General features: G+C 48.5%; 1 protein-coding gene across 7 annotated transcripts in view; it reads left to right on the top strand.

The window, feature by feature from the left end:
* TENM4 (teneurin transmembrane protein 4) overlaps positions 1–17,583 on the top strand; it is a 1,425,092-nt gene that overhangs the window by 825,540 nt on the left and 581,969 nt on the right. For 4 of the 7 annotated variants that reach the window (XM_044944048.2, XM_045165964.1, XM_045165965.1 and 1 more), the window contains 2 exons: positions 13,681–13,782; positions 17,094–17,232. In XM_044944048.2, coding sequence (XP_044799983.2) covers positions 13,711–13,782; positions 17,094–17,232 — 211 coding nt within the window. In that variant the 5' untranslated portion in view covers positions 13,681–13,710. Of the gene's footprint in view, positions 1–13,674; positions 13,783–17,093; positions 17,233–17,583 lie in introns of those variants that run through there. The other 3 variants (XM_045165967.1, XM_045165966.1, XM_044944044.2) reach the window with 2 other exon arrangements.

Genomic DNA, 17,583 nt, shown 5'->3' on the forward strand with positions numbered 1-17,583 from the left:
AAGGGCTACCTACTCCAGTATTCTTACCTGGAGAATTCCATCAACAAAGGACGCTGGCAGGCTACATTCTGTGGGGTCACAAAGACACAACTGAGCAACTAACCATCAGTTAATAATAATGTATCAATATTGGTTCATTACCTGTGACCAAAAAACATACTATATAAGATGTCAGTCATAGGGAAAATAGAGGCAGGGTATATGGGAACTCTGTACTGTTTGCAATTTTTCTGTAACCCAAAACTCTTCTAAAATATATTTTATTTAAAAAAACAGATGTGATAATGTGGATGCAATTAAAGTGGGAAAACCTTTGTAACTCCCAGATTTACTTGGGTTTCCTTATCTCTGGAAGGATTGGTTCTTTTCCAGTTCAGTTTCTCCCCCCACAAATGTTTTCAGCTTCACCAACATGGAAACAAGTACGTGTGTCTGTGTAGGTGGGCACGGGAGGTTGGGGAAGCTGGGGATGCTGAGGTTGAGACCACCTCTGTACTGAAGTCCCAATACTGCTTTTTCTCCCCTCTAGGACCAACAGAGGTTTCCAGGGAGGTGAGGCATGTGGCAGTTCATTAACATCCTGCTGTTCCACACCTGGTGGTCCTTTCAGTTCCTGTGTGGGACGTTGGTCTGGGACACTTGGATCAGTCGATAAAAGGCCACCTGTGACAAAGGGCCTGAGCCACAGCAGAAAGCAAATGCCTCAGGGACCAGACCCCCTGATCCACCTGTGGGAAGGTGACCTCTACTAGGAAACTTGCCTGCCCCTCAGGGGCTGGCTCAACGTGGAGTGCTTGCAAAGCAAACCTATTGTCCCTCCATTTCTGGTGCACTTTTCCCCATTGTCTCCTACTCTGTCCATGCCTGTGTCTGACTGTGTGTGTATATTACAGTCAGTTCAGTTCAGTCGCTCAGTTGTGTCTGACTCTGCGACCCCATGGACTACAGCACGCCAGGCTTCCCTGTCCATCACCAACTCCCGGAGCTTTCTCAAACTCATGTCCACTGAGTCAGTGATGCCATCAAACCATCTCATATGTATACTTTTCTCACATCTAAATTCTTCTTTACTAACAAAGAATGCTCTGTCTCTCAGCAGTCCCCAAAATATTCTGTTTTATTTCTCTCCCCATCCTCTCTCAGTAAAGCATGGCTTCTCCCCTCTCAGTCTGGAAGGACCAGTGATAACCCTTAACAGTTGTAGATGTCAATAAAGACAAGATCCAGCTACATCACCTTAAGTCTCAAACATCTCATTGAATCTGCTAAGAGATGTCTTTCTTGGTCCATCTTAGTTTTGTTTAACTCCTAGCTTCCCTACAGAGATGCTGGACACCCTAATCTTCCAAACGATTTTGAAGCTTCACAACTAAGCTCCTTGGCATCCTTTGCATCAATAATTGGCTTTTCTCATATTAGCTTACCAATTGATAAAGGAAGTCACATTAAACCTAGTTAAATTCATGGGGGGAAAAGAAGAACAGATCTAACTACCCTTCTTCCAGATGTATAACAGGTCCCTTGCTGCTGCTGCTGCTGCTGCTGCTGCTAAGTCGCTTATCAATCACTTATAACCTCCTGGGCTTGACTACATGCTCAGTTCTGCAGCAGCTCCCTATCCCAGCTGAAGCACTGAGAGACTTCATATATTCATTGTCCCCAAGGCTGCAGAGGGGCACTTCCACCTGCAGATTCTTTCTTAGCACCTCTATCCATCAGAGTATAGGCAGGGAAATGGAAACCAACATAGGTCTTTCAGCAGAGGGAATTTAATACAGGGAGTTGGCTGCACAGTTAATGAAGCAACTGAGAAGATAAACGGTACAAATTGAGTCAGTCCAGAGATCAACAAGAAGAAGCAACCACTATCGCTCCTAGACCTGGAGGGGCAATTAGAGAAGGTGATGTTTCTCGAATCCAAAAGCTGAGACAATCCAGCAGGAGATAGAATCATTGTATAGAGTGCCTGTCAGGACCTGAAGCAACTGACGGTATGTGGCCACTGCCAAGGATGCTGTCTAAGACAAGCAAGAGAGGGAGAGATACCTTCGCTTCTTTACTTCTCACCTCCAGTCTTCTGGCTGTGGTCCTCCATTCACAAGCCCACCTGCCCAGAAGCCAGAGAGCAAAGGATTCTGAGCATTGTGGTTCTCTACGAGATGGAGCAGAGTAGCAAGTCTGGGGAAGGGGCCTGAGAGCAAATGCACAGCCTCCACCCTCCCCACCCTCTTTGTTCAAGGCTGAGTTGGCCCTCATCCCTTCCAAATAGCTGCTTTTTGCTAATTTCTCTCATGAAGACATCTGGCAACTTGATACAGGCATCATATTTTTGTATGCTCTCCTGGATTGAACAGATGAAGGAAGAGAAAAAAAACCCAGAATCCTCCATTACTTTGGGGTGGGAGCGCTGAGCTCCATAATATCTGTAGTCATCAAATCTTGCTCATGTGGATAATTGCTGTCCCCAGTCCTTTACAGGAGAGCAGTGTCTCTCTTTTTCTGTGGGACCATGAAGGTAGACTGGTTCTGCTTATTCTTACAATGGAGCCTGGAGGCTCAAGGACAGCTTGAGCGATTATCTTCTATTCCACAAGACCAAACTCATGGGCCAGACCCCTGCTATGCAGCCACGTTCTGCCCTGGAGGGCCTGTGTGCCCTGGTGACTCCAGAGGGCGGGTGAGTTGCTTCAGGGGACCTCAGCTCTTGTCTGTGTGGTGAATCCTTTCCAGGCTGCCTTCCCTCTGACTGTCTCTCTCCTCTGCTAGCTTGGAGCCCTTGCTGCTGACGTAGGAGCACACGCAGAGGGGAATGTGGACAGGAAGCGTCCAAAGGCAGAGCAGAAGAAACAAAGGGACCTAAGTTTGTGTAGCCAAGAAAATAACATGAAACAAGATGAGGGATTCGGGCTGGACTTGTTTTGTTTTGGAGCATTTCAAGGGGCCAGGCACGCAGTTGTGTTTGGATTGGGAAGAAAGGGATAACTGTGCAGAAGAAAATCCGTTTCAGATTTTAGTCTGGCCATTACTGGATTACAAAAAACACCAAGAGGATTAAACTGTGTGAACGTATGAAAGCAGACAGGAGGGGAACTTGTCTCCTACTGGGACATGTTTGGACGGTGTTTGGAAGCCGTGGCTTGCTTGTCCATCCATCACTGATTTGGCACCACTTGGAGCTGTCTGAATTGTTTTCCTTTTCCTAGCATTAATGATAACTATTAAATATGAATAACAGTGCTGGTTAGGACTCTTGATTCAAAGTGACAGAAACCTCAGAACTCACTCAAAACAGAGGGACTTTTACTACTACCTCATCAAATCCAAGGAGTTGAACTTGCAGCCGGAGACACAGAGAGATGCAGTAGAATCGGGTCCACAGTTTTAATTCTGTTAAGATTTGTTCTGTTTCTTTTTGCTCCTCTGGTCTTTTCTCTTACTTATGAGCTTCTCTCTCTCCCTGCAATAGCTCCCTCTATTTTTTCCATGTTAGTTTGCAGGGTTCTCATAACAAAGCACACCAACTGAGAGGCTAAAACAACAGAAATGCCATGCCTCACAGTTCTGGAGGCTAAAAGTCCCAAATCAAGGGGTCAGAAGGACCGTGTCCTCTCTGAAGGGAAGGCTCTCCCCAGGCCTATGTCACTGCCGCTGGTAGTTCTTTGGCTTGTGGCAGCATAACTCCCATCTTGTCTGTGTCCACCGCCCTCTCCTTTTTTAGGACACAGGCCACATCGGATGAGAGCCTACCCCAGTGACCTCATTTTAACTTGATTACCTCTGCCAAGAGACTATCTCCAAGGAAGTTTCCATTTTCAGGCACGAGGGATTGGGACACCAACATAACCTCTTGTGGAGGAGGACACAGTTCAGCCCAAACACTCACACAGCCACCAATGGCTAGTGCATGTTAAAATTTACTAATTTTTATTGTGGCTGCACTGGGTCTTCATTGATAGCTAGTGAGTTTCTACCTCTTACAATCATCATAGCTAGAGACCACATTCCTTTTCACTTCCTGTTTTCAGAAATCCCAGGGAAGAATTCCAGCTGACTCAGCTTTGATCAGATTCTGATCTCCCCGATCCCACCCCCCCAGAACTGTGGTTAATTTGGCTTTATTAAGGCTCCTAACCCTGAACCTGGCATCTGGTCCCATCACTTCATGGGAAATAGATGGGGAAACAGTGGAAACAGTGTCAGACTTTATTTTTTGGGGCTCCAAAATCACTGCAGATGGTGATTGCAGCCATGAAATTAAAAGACGCTTACTCCTTGGAAGGAAAGTTAGGACCAACCTAGATAGCATATTGAAAAGCAGAGACATTACTTTGCCAACAAAGGTCCGTCTAGTCAAGGCTATGGTTTTTCCTGTGGTCATGTATGGATGTGAGAGTTGGACTGTGAAGAAGGCTGAATGCCGAAGAATTGATGTTTTTGAACTGTGGTGTTGGAGAAGACTCCTGAGAGTCCCTTGGACTGCAAGGAGATCCAACCAGTCCATTCTGAAGGAGATCAGCCCTGGGATTTCTTTGGAGGGACTGATGCTAAAGCTGAAACTCCAGTATTTTGGCGAAGAGTTGACTCATTGGAAAAGACTCTGATGCTGGGAGGGATTGGGGGCAGGAGGAGAAGGGGATGACAGAGGATGAGATGGCTGGATGGCATCACTGACTCGATGGACGTGAGTCTGAGTAAACTCCGGGAGTTGGTGATGGACAGGGAGGCCTGGCCTGCTGCGATTCATGGGGTCGCAAAGAGTCGGACACAACTGAGCAACTGAACTAAACTGAACTGAACCCTGAACCAATGATGGCCAGGGAGTCAGGGCCCTTTAAGAATGTGGCAATTCCTCTTAAAAAAAATACAATACAAATGAACTTATTTACAAGATAGAAACAGACGCACAGGCATACAAAACCAACTGATGGTTCCCAAAGAGGAAGTGGTGGGGGGAGGAATAAATTGGGAGTTTGGAATTAACAGATGTACACTACCTTATATAAAATTGATAAACAACAGGGATTTACTGTATAGGGCAGGGAACCATATTAAATATCTTGTAATAAACTATAACGGAAAAGAATTTATATAACTGAATCGCTTTGCTGTACACCTGAAACTCTCACAATATTGTAAATCAACCATACGTAAATTAAAAAAAAAAAAGAATATGACACTTTTTACAGAACCCATGAATCTGTCAGATCATCTAGTTAATGCCGGGTACACATCATCGCCAAATCATAATGGTTTATAGCAAAGGGTTCACTCTCTGGCGTTCACAAAGGGCTGAAGGAGGAGTGGGGTGGGGAGGGAGGGGTATTAGCTCTGAGGTCCCCTCGGGACCCAGGCTGACAAGTCACCCCAACTGTGCCGATCTCCGTGATCTCCGCGCCAGAATGAAAGAGCTCTCGAGAGTCCTGCGCTGGCAGTTAAATCTTCTACCTGCAAGTGGGGCACCTGTGCTCACACCCACCGGCCTCAATTAGTGAACGAACCTCTTGCGGTGCGCCACCCACCGGTGCCTGGAAGGCAGCGCACCACGACCCACACAATGGGAGCAGCGGGAAAAGCGGTTCCCAGCAGCAGGGAGACACTTCCCCAGAATAAGACCGGGTGCTGCACCGTCAGCTCGTGAAGGAGCACTCCGGGGCCTTCCCCGCCAGGGAGCGGCAACCGGAAGACAGCGAGGGTTGAAAACACTTGGGTTTGGGCTTCCCTCATAACTCAGTTGGTAAAGAATCCGCCTGAAATGCAGGAGACCCCGGTTGCATCCCTGGGTCGGAAGAGCCCCTGGAGAAGGAATAGGCTACCCACTCCAGTGTTCTTGGGCTTCCCTTGTGGCTCAGCTGGTAAAGAATCCGACCTTTATGCAGGGAAACCTGGGTTCGATCCCTAGGTTAGGAAGATCCCCTGGAGAAGGAAATAGCTACCCACTCCAGTATTCTGGCCTGGAGAATTCCATGGACTGTATAGTCCATGGCGGCCCAAAGAATTGGACACGACTGAGCGACTTTCACTTCACTTCACTTGGCTGCAGCATGGCAGGTCTGAGGGGAGAGTGCCAGGGACCAGGCAGGAGATGGCCAGGCTGGGCATGAAGAGAAGTGTGTCTTCTAGGGAGAGCTTTGGATTTTGTCCCCAAGACAGTGAGGTGCCAGCAAGCATTTCAGTCCAGGAACAGCAGGGTCAGACTTGCATCTTAGGAAGAGCAAGTGGCCTTCCAGTCATGTGAAGGAGGGGATTGGAGAGCGCTGGAGCTGCACAGAGGTCAGGGCAGGGTTTTATGGTAGAAACACCAGGTCTGGTGCTCTTTGGCGTGGGAGTGCAGTTGTGACACAAACAACAGGAGTGTGTGTGTGTGCTCAGTCGTGTCTGACTCTCTGCAACCCCATGGACTGCAGCCTGCCAGGCTCTTCTGTCCATGGAATTCTCCAGGCAAGAATACTGAAGTGGGTTGCCATTCCCTTCTCCAGGGGATCTTCCCAACCCAGAGACTGAACCCACGTCTCTTGCAGTGGCTTTGTGGAAATGCCTCAGAACTGGTTCCTGAAGGAAGCAGAGGCTTTACAAGCTGATGACAAAGCTGACCAGAGGCCTGGGGTCTGGGAGCACTCAGGTGGTTGAGAACAAGACTGAGCATTTGTCACGCACATTCAAATTGCAGAATTTTTGATGCTGTGCTGGAAGGGCTTAAAGGTGAGCATTGGTGAAGTATTGCTAAGTCGCTTCAGTCGTGTCCAACTCTGTGCGATCCCATAGACGGCAGCCCACCAGGCTCCCCCGTCCCTGGGATTCTCCAGGCAAGAACACTGGAGTGGGTTGCCATATCCTTCTCCATGGTGAAATATTGGGTCGGGCTAAAAAGCACTCTTTGGCCCAACCCAAGAAAACGTTCAGAAAACAGAAAACTTTAGACTGACTCCACTAAGGTCCTCAGGTTGCTTCGTGGCACCTGAGAACAGTTAACTCCTCCACCCCACCCCTACACGATGCTTCCTTCTATGCCAAGTCTTCCAGGCAGAGTTCTCGTGTATCCCCGGCAGCACGTGGTCTTTCTCTGGTGACAGCCCAGTCTCTCTCGTCTTACTCACCAGCAGGTGAACACTGATGCCCTACCTGCTGTACACAGTCTCCTCCCTGACAAATGTCCCTGCGTTAGCATGGCTCCTCCTCAATCCTCTGAAAGATACACCTGCATGTGTTGCGAATTTGGGCTGCTCACCTGGGGAGGATTCGTGCGCCACTGCCTGCCATGGCTAACCCTGAGAGCCGCTGGGGAGCACACGGGAGACGAACCACACAAGAGAACGCTGAGTGGAAACCTGGATGCAGCCCGTGAGCCAGAAAATGGCAAACGAGCTCCACCCATCATCCCTGCATGAGAGATCCTCAATGCCACAAGTCTGGGGCTGGCTCTCTGGACACATGGAGGACCTGTTTAAAAAAAAAAAAAAACAAACTCAGGCCTTCCTGAATGAGGATGCCTAGTGAAAAATCCACAGGAAGGTTACAGAAAACCATTTTCTGCCTTTATTTCCCCCGTGTACATTAAAAGTGCACAGCTGCTGGACATGAAAGATTCTTTTATGCTGCCCTGTGGCTCATGGGCTGGGTGTGGATGCTCGGGGCAGAGAGGAAGCCGGGTGGGAGGGAAGCTGCGGGGAAGCGCCTCCAGGGATCTCCGCCTGGATCTGAGTCTCTGAGCACGACGGCCCAAATTTCTCCACGCACACCCCCGCCTATGTGCTCTCTGAAGGAGCTGTCCTTCATGTATGTAGTTGATGCTCTGGGTGAGTTTGTCTGTGGGGATGTGTATATGTTTTTCTTTTTGATCTGAAAATTGGTCTTTGGGTTCACAAGCAGCAGCTGCAGCTGCCATAATTAAAATGAAATAACCCACTTCCTCCAGTCCTCAGGGAGAAAAGCTTAAGAAAAAAAAAAATCCATATTGTAAGTGGACTCAGGAATGTGGTGAATCTTTTCTTCTCTCCCTGTTCACTTGAAACAAGTTTCATGGGTTTGCTTTTCTCGAGCCAGAGGAAGAGAAAGGAATGATCCTTTGCTGAGTGTGTATCCCTGTCCTAGGGATACCACGCAAGGCTGTCCCAGATGCACAAGCCAGGGTTTGAACCAAGTTTTAATGCTTCATCTCCTCCTCTGCCACATGCCATTCTTGTATCCTATTAGACCCCAGCTCTCTCATACTGATCTGATTCCTTCCGGAGACCTGGGAGGTTTGGTATTATTAAGATGTTATTGAATATGTTGGCACGTATAATTGTCTTGGATTAGAAACCAAAGCTCTTAGCAGAGTAACAAAGTGAAGCGTCCCATGCTAAATGATTCCATGCTAATAAGATGGTTTTCAGAGGATTGGATTTGTTCTTGAAGGTGTTGCTTAGAAGTCGCTATTCAAACCAGGCTGGGAAAATAAAACCCCAGAAGAACCATAGACTCTGTGGTCTGTTTGGATGTCAGTTGAAGGGAACTGAGGTAGAAAGGGACATCTGTGTGCCCAGAATTGAAGCCACAGCGGTCACCCTCTTCAAGAAGGTCTCAGTATGGTGGAGGAGAAAGACATGCTGACAATTCCAAGATGCTGGTAAGAAGCGCTGGAAGTGTTAGTTGCTCAGTTGTGTCTGACTCTTTTCAACCCTATGGACTGTAACCCACCAGGCCCCTCTGTCCATGGAATTCTCCAGGCAAGAATACGGGAGTAGGTAGCCATTCCTTTCTCCAGGGGATCTTCCCAACCCAGGGATCAAACCTGGGTCTCCTGCATTGCAGATTTTTTTTTTTTTTTTTTTTTTTTTTAACCATCTGAGCCACCAGGGAAGCCCAATAAGCACTGGGTCAAGGGTATTAACAACCTGCTATAGTTTCAGCATTTTTTTTTCTCCCAAAATCAATGACTTCAGTTGGTAAATTTGTGAGAACAACCTCACTGGGAGGGCATAGCCAAAATGTTGAAAATAAAAAGACAAGAAGAAATTATTACATATTCTCATGAATGTGCCCAGGGCCTGGCATTTAGTTTCTCTAAGTCATTATTATCATTCCCATTTACTAATGAGGAAACTTAAGATTCGATCTCTGGATCGAGAAGATCCCCTGGAGAAGGGCACGGCGACCTATTCCAGTGTTTTTGCCAGGAGAATCCCGTGGACATAAGAGCCTTGTGGGCTACAGTCCATAGGGCCACAAAAAGTCAGACACGACTGAAGCGACTTAGCATGCACGCACAAGGAGCTAAGTGGTTTGCCCAGGGCCCCATAGGTATAGCCAGTAACCTGGGGGCGGTTGGAAGATGTGATTAAGACCCAACCTATTTGCTTCCTAAGTCCCTTCTCTTGCCACTATGCCAGGCTTCCCTGAAGAAAACCTACACCCTGGCCATCACCATGTCCCATATTTAGAATGAGGAACTCTTTTTTTCCTTGGGGAAAAAAACAAGTTTTTGCAGCAGGCATCTTAATGGGAGTGATTCATGACCGTTCTCTCCAGGCTGCAGGTGTGCCGATCCAGATGGAGTGCACTGAGTCCTCCGAGCAGTCCTCCCAAACAGTGACGTCAGCCCAGAGACTCTGGGTTCCTCACTGACTTTCTCCATGGCCCAGCAGAGGAGGCCTGGGTATTCAAGTGTGTTTCCCTGGGCTCCTGGTCTGCTGCTCCTATTAAACTTAGCTGACAGAAGTTAGCATTCCCTACAAGAGAATAGGTGGTTCCCTGCTACCTTTGGAATTCTCTGCAAGAGACTGTAGTCCATGTTGTTTGGGAGGCAACTCAAGGTATTATCTTCTAGATTGGGGTCACCTGGGGGAAAGCTGGTGGCACTAGAGGTAAAGAACCTGCCTGCCATTGCAGGAGATGTAAGAGACATGGGTTCATTCCCTGGGTCAGGAAGATTCCCCTGGAGAAGGAAATGGCAACCCACTCCAGTATTCTTGCCTGGAGAATCCCACAGACAGAGGAGCCTGGCGGGCTACCATCCACGGGATCACAAAGAGTTGGACACAACTGAATCGACTTAGCACGTACGCACTCACAGGGGAAAGCTAACAGGAGCAAAGGCACTTGGCACTTCATTCCATCTCAGCCTCTCAAAAGGCAGCCCAGGAAACCATCCTGCTTCCCCCCACCCGCTTCCTAGGGCAGGCAGGAGGCATGCTGGGAGCAGAAGGTGTACTGGGCTGTCCAGTGTACAAGAGTCCACACGGATCACAGCACGCTTTAAGGCTCACCTGGGAAAGGAAAGAACCGGATCCAGATCTCATCTGCTACGCTTCCTAGCTGGGGGATTAGGGGCAAGCTGCTGGAATTCCCTGAAGCCTCATTTTCTCATCTGCAAGTCTGGAAGGAATAGGCTTGTTTCCTACGGCTGTTTAGAAGGTTAACTGAGCTCAAATATGTACCAGCCCCGAACACTGCCCAGTGCCTGGCACACAATTAGCTTCCTCCCCTTCCGATCCGTACTGTGCAAGCTTGCCAAATCCATCTTCCTGCAACACATCTCTAATTATGTCACATCTCTGCTCAAAAGCCCTCGGTGGCTCTATTATTCAGTGAATGATGGCCACCTTCTCTGTTTTGACATTCAGGGCCCTGCTTCTGGGGGCCCGTGTCATCTGTCGGGTGTCTTCCGCTTCCCTCCATGCAGTCCTCATTCTTCATCCACACTTTCCCCTCCCGTGTCTTCACTCCCTCACATGAGCACCCTGCCCTGTCCCCATGCCAACCCCCCCAACACCGTCCCCGGTGCCCAGCTGGGCATGGATGGCATGCTGTCCAGTCAGTGCTCCCTGGTTTGCCAACATGGCCTCTCTGTCCCTCCATCCTCTGACTGTTTTTCTGTTTCCACCTCCCAAACTGCCCAGCATTCCCCTTACTTGCAGCCTTACCACCCTGTGAGTCCCTGAGGGCACGGTTTGCTTCTGAGTCCTCAGTGTGTCCTGTATCACACCTAACACTCGGAACAGGAGTGAGTGAGTGAGTGAGCGAGTGAGCAAGTGAAGGAATGAACACCCTCATCCAGTCCTAACTGCATTGCCCTTCATAAACTGCTTGTACATGGAAGGGAAAGTGTTAGTCGCTCGGTCGTGTCCGACTCCTTGCGATGCCATGGACTGTAGCCCACCAGGCTCCTCTGTCCATGGGATTCTCCAGGCAAGAATACTGGAGTGGGTTGCCATTTCCTTCTCCAGGAGAACTTCCCACCCCAGGGATTGAACCCAGGTCTCCTGCATTACAGACAGATTCTTTACTGTCTGAGCCACCAGGGAAGCCCTAAAGCCTTTGGTCAATCCTTGGGTATTTTGGTTTCATTAACCATCATGTGCTGCTTATTGGAGGTATAGCCAGCCCTTTATACCCACAGGTTCCACATCTGTGGATTCAACCAACCACAGATTGAAAATATTCTAGGGGAAAAAAAAAATCTCTAGAAAGTTCCCAAAACCAAACTTTACTTTGCCCCACCAGTAACTCTTTATATAGCATTTACATTGAGTCGGACACGACTGAGTGACTGAACTGAACTGAACATATCATTTACCTTGTGTTAGATATCGTAAGTGATCTAGAGATGATTTCATTTAGATGGGAGGGTATGTGTAGGTTACATGCAAATGCTATACCATTTTATGTAAGGCACTTGAGCATCCATGGAATTTGGTACCCATGAGGGATCCTGGAATCAATCATCCTGCATGTACCAAGGGATGACTTTACTTTGAAAAAGGGAATTCGGGGATACAAACTGAAAATGTAAAATGAAGAAAAGGACTAAAGGTTTTCCCAGGAAGCTTGGCAAAGGTGAAGGTGGAATAGAAGTAAAGCTATAGTTCTGCGGCTTCTTCAAGATGGAGGGACCAGATAAAGGTCCCAAGTACTAGCTCTGGCCCAGATCTCTGGAGGCAAAGTGAAACTGTGTGACCTGGACAAAGGAGAGGGGTTTGAGAAAGACACTAAGTGCTTCATCCAAGTCACTAGATACGATCAGGACCACAGGGTGGCCCTTGCAGGCCAAGCCAACAGCACTGAGTCCTGAAATCCACAAGGCGCTGGGCACGGGAGAAGAGGGCCACACACAAGAGGAACGGTCTCTAACCACGTCCGTCATTACAACAAAGCAATTTCCTGCTCCCCTCTGAAAGTTTGGAGGGTTACCTTGTAATGAACAAGGCATAGTAAATAGAAATTAAGGGCACAGTAACCATTACTGCTCATTTGAGATTCATAAAATGATAGACATTTCCTGTGATTACTGCCTATGTTTTGTTTTCATGAATATAATACGATTTATAAAGACTTTTCTAGTTTACCTCCAAACTTAGTCTTGCTGATTCTACCTGGCGGTGTTTGGGAGCCTGAGCCCTGAGGGAAGGGTACTCCACACTTGGGCAGAGCCTGGCGAATGTTCCCACCTAATCCAGTCACTCTGTTTAGAATAATGAGAATTTACAATAAAGAAACAGGAAATGCAGATGAAGCTAGCAAAATTTCACACTTAGGGGAGTTTTGTCTTAATGAAGATTACCAGTAATTCCTCACCTTCTAATAGGCAATAACGTCTTCTTAGCTAGGCTCCTAGGTATATTTGGCAAATATGTATTCAGGGAATTTCTCCAACAATGACTTTGTACTTCAGATGCCTGAATGTATCCTTCGTGCATTGTCCTTTAGCTTAGTGTGTCTTTCATATAAAAAGGCACTTTGTCGTGTCTTCGGTGGGTGAGTACAGTAGTTGGTGCAGGGAAAGTACAGAGGCCTCAAGTGTACTTGAAGTCCTCGAGTCTATGAGGAGCTGTGTTCAAATCCCAGCTCCTCCTCTTGCAGTGATCTCCCGCAAATGGCTTAAAACCTTTGACTCTCTTGTCACTCTTCCTTGGAGTGAGATGGAATTTTCTTTTATTCATTTCACAAAGCTTTATTGTGGACAGATAGCTCTTTGGGCACTGGATGTGTGGAGATGAATCAACATCATCATAGAATTCTGGGGGCATAAAGAATCTGACATGTAGCCTAGCTCAGAGTTTTTCTCTTTCAGACAAAAGCTCAAGGAGGGGAAGTGATTTGCTAGAGGTTGCAGAGTGATAAGCAAGTGGACCAGAGCCAGACTCTTGGGTGTAAAGAGCTTTGCCCATGTGACTCCCAGATGATATAGCGCAGGAAGGATGGGCCATTCTATCGGGCAGGACACCAAGTGGTGTAGTTATTATTTATTTGCCCAGTGAATCAATGATAGGACAGCTGCAGAAGCCGGTGCCTTGGCCACATGCTCTGCCCCCTTCTTGCTCCCTGCTTCCATCACAGCACAGTCAGTCCTTCACAGAACACGCGGTGTCTACTCTACACCAAGCTGCCTTTGCCAGGCTCATAAAGAGGGCTGATCTGTAGTTCTGACCCTCCAGGGGTTTGGTAAGCCTGAGGACGCATGTGTCAACAGTGACTGTCACACAAGGCCAGATGAGACGGGAGAAGAAAGAAAGGTTGCAGACAGGGTGTTGTACAGGATTCCCAAGGTACTTGAGACCCCACTTGCTTTTCTTCATGCCTGGGGGACCAGGAACCAGTCCCCTCTCCCTACTGGTGCACATTTGCTGGTGAGAGATCTGTGAAACGGGGTCAAGGACACCTTGCCACCGCACTCACTTGAATCTCTGTTCTCTGCCTCAACAGGAAAGATCCCATCCCATCCTCCAGGATCTGATGGCCCTGGAGACAGGGCTTCAGAGCCCACGGACACTGCTGACTCTTCAGAACGTGCTGACATGGAGCCAGGTCAGTCCCTTGTCCGATCTGATTGTCTGTGTCATCGACTGCAAACCTGTGGTCTTGATGAGAAATGGCGTCTTAGAAGCTGAAAACAGGTTGAAGGCTTTTGCCAACTAAGCTGCCTAGGGAGTGCAGAGGTCAGGCCAGGGTGGAGGTGGCCTTCTTGGAGAGCAGATGCAGAGGTGGGATTGGTGGCTGCTGGAAGCCAAGCCAGTGCCAGCTTGGTGGGCAGACAGGGCGGGCAAGGGCCAGGCATCCAGCTGGGTGTGAGCGGGGAGCTGGCACCCAGGAAGCACAGTGCATATCCAGATCCACAGAGGCTGTAACAGCCTTGACAGTCATCCTGGGGCCCAAGGCACCAGGGGCAGGATCCAGAGTTTGGTGGTTACATTTCAAGCTGAGTTGGAGTTGAATTGAAGGCGTAGTTGAGAATGAGGTAGGAGGAAGTGTGTGGGCAGCTGCCCAGAGGACAGGTGGTCCACAGGCCAGGTCCAACTGGCCAGAATGGCTTTCCAGGGGCTTTTCTGATATTGCTGTGCAATGGCAAAACCAGAACATACCTGGGGAGGAGTAGGGAGTAGAGGGATGTTTCAAACTAGAGAAAGAACATGGCAGAGAGAAAGGGAGAATCATGAATGGAGCCTGGGTCATCAGAAAGGCTACAGAATCAGGGGGAAATGTCAGGACCCAGGGGATGAGCCTGAGATGGTTGGATGGTATATCGACTCAAGGGATGTGAGTTTGAGCAAACGCCAGGAGGTGGTGCAGGATAGGGAAACCTGGCGTGCTGCAGTCCGTGGGGTCGCAAAGAGTCAGACACAACTGAGTGACTGACTGGACAACAAAAACAAACTGAACCAAGCACCACTTCTTGCCTTGTGGACGGTCGTGCTGGGTAGAAGCCTGAGTCTTTCTAGGCTCAGTTGTGCTGCGGCAATAAATGAACTCCGGAATCTCAGCGGCTTAACAGAGTGAAGGTTTATTTCTTGCTCATGCTGCCTATCTAACCAAAGGGTGGAGGGCTCTGCTCTAGCCAGTGACTCAGGCGTCAGGCTGATAACAGCTCTGCCATGTTTTAGGTGTAGCCCCTGGAACAAGGGGCCACCTTGGTCTCCACATCAGGGGAAGAGGTGGCGGAAGGTTAAGCACTGGCTCTTAAATGCTTCGGCTCAAAAGTGGCACAGCCTGTGGGCCAGAACTAATCATGTGGTCTTACCCGGTTTCTAGGGCTCTGGGAAATATAGATATTTGATGGGCGGTAACTGCCTCTATCATAGTAGATATTATGAGTTCCATTTTACAGGTAAGAAAACTGAGACTCAGAGACATTTTTTTTTGTTTTGTTACATTTCTTTAGTTTTTTAATCTGATGTGTGTGCGTTCTAAGGCACCTCAGTTGTGTTCATGTCTTTGCATGGGCTACGTGGGTTCATGTAGCCCACCAGCCTACTCTGTCCATGGGGATTCTCTAAGCAAGAATACTGGAGTGGGTTGCCATTTCCTTCTCCAGGGGATCTTCCTGACTCGGGGATCGAGACCACATCCCTATGTCTCCTGCATTGATAGATCGGTTCTTTATCGCTAGTGCCACCTAAAGTGAAGTCATTCCGTCGTGTCTGACTCTTTTTGACCCCATGGACTATAGCCTACCAGGCTCCTCCATCCATGGGATTTTCCAGGTAAGAATACCCGAGTGGGTTGCCATTTCCTTATCCACCTAGGAAGCCCTTTAATCTGCTGTTCCAACCAAATAACTCATGTTCAGAACTAGTGACATTGACACATTCTAAAGAGATTATCAGTATTTTTTTTTAACCCGGAGACATTAATTATCTGAGGTCTCCCAGCTAAAAAGCACCAGAGCCTAGATCATACATAACCTTAGATTCAATCATTTATTTACCAGTTCAGCAAAAACATATTGACAGTAGACCCAGCACCACACTAGGCTCTAGGAATATAACAAGGAACAAAAACAGACGTAGCCTCTGCTCTCAGCCTGGTGAATATCTACAACTCCAAGCTGGGATAAATGTTTGCCAGTGGAGACACAGTGGTTTTCTGTACATGCTAAGTCAAATCAGTCGTGTCCACCTCTTGTGACCCCATGGACTGTAGCCCGCCATGCTTCTCTGTCTGTAGGATTTACCAGGCAAGAATACTGGAATGGTTAGCCATTCTCTTCTCCAGGGGATCTTCCTGACCCAGGGATGGAACCCATGTCTCTTATGTCTCCTGCATTGGCCAGCAGATTCTTTACCACTGATACCACCTGGGAAGCCATAGTTCTCTGAGGATACCTATTAAGATTTTTGCTTTTTATAGAGAGGGACTGGTAAAACGGGGTGACATTTATTGAGGCATTGTGCCAAGAACTTGATTGATGCATCTTATCAAACAGCTGCAACCCCAAGAAATAGTTCTTACAATTCCATCTTGAGAGCCCCTTGGACAGCAAGGAGATCCAACCAGTCCATCCTCAAGGAAATCAGTCCTGAATATTCATTGGAAGGACTGATGCTAAAGCTGAAACTCCAATACTCTGGCCACCTGATGCAAAGAACTGCATCATTTGAAAAGACCCTGATGCTGGAAAAGATTGAAGGCGGGAGGAGAAGGGGTTGACAGAGGATGAGATGGCTGGATGGCATCACCAACTCGATGGACATGAGTTTGGGTGAACTCCGGGAGTTGGTGATGGACAGGGAGGCCTGGCGTGCTGCAGTCCATGGGGCCACAAAGAGTTGGACATGACTGAATGACTGATCTGAACTGAAGGTGAGAAAACTGAGGTTCATTTGGCAAGAGGAGATGACTGGGCTCCAGGTGAACTCTTCCTCCCCATCCAGGCTCACTTGTAAGGAGGACATAATGTTAAAGTTAAAAATTAAATCTCATCCCTCACTGCATCTAAACCCAAGAAAGGTGGGCTCCTCTTCCTCCCGTAAATCCCCCCATCCCGGGCCTCTCTCTCACTGGTTCCCCGAACATCCTGCAGTGTCACATGTGAATGCAGCTCTGGGCTCTGACAGAGAGGCTCCTTGGAGGCCAGAGATGGGATCTCTCATTCCCATGTTGATGCTGCCCAGAGACCTGGGCCCAGAGCAAGGCTCGCTGAACCCACATGCATTGAGACAGAGGAGAAATTGCAGGAACCTCAGTAGCAGGATCTGAGCCCGGCCAGATAGGGGTGAATTTCAGCCTTGGCACTGGGGGATTCTTCTGTCTAGAATGTTCCTCCTGTTCTGTCCTGTCTCATTTCCCCTGTCCCTCCACTTACACTGAGTGCTGCATTTGCCTTTTTCTCCCCTCCTCAGCACCTGGGACCAGCTCCTCTGTCGCATCCCTGGTCTGAGCCACCCTCTTGGACCTGGATTCCTGTAGTCGCCTCCTTGGGAGACTCTGCTGCCACCATTCCCTCCCGGGGGAGGGAACAGATCTGCTCTGATGGGTTCGGTCAGATCAGATCACTCCTCTGCTCACAATTCACTTGTGGCTCCCCAGCTCATGGAGAGGAAAAGTCACAGACCTCACCTTGACCCTCCAGGACTCACCTGAGCCAGCCCCTGTCCCCTCCTACCCCATCTTTGTCTATCCCTCGCTCACACCAGTGGCCCCTTTGCTTTTCCTTGAACCATAAACACATTCCTATCTCAAAGCATAAGGCATCAAATCCCTTTTCCAGCCTTTGGGAGAACTCTTCAGGCAGAGGGAACAGACCTCCAGGTTGCCATCCAAGCGAGCATAGATGGGGCTGAATCAGCAAAGCACTGTGTGTGCTGTTCAAGATGCACCTGGGGTCCCGTG

The sequence above is a fragment of the Bubalus bubalis genome, chromosome 5 (assembly GCF_019923935.1).
Source record: "Bubalus bubalis isolate 160015118507 breed Murrah chromosome 5, NDDB_SH_1, whole genome shotgun sequence".
Classification (NCBI taxonomy): domain Eukaryota; kingdom Metazoa; phylum Chordata; class Mammalia; order Artiodactyla; family Bovidae; genus Bubalus; species Bubalus bubalis.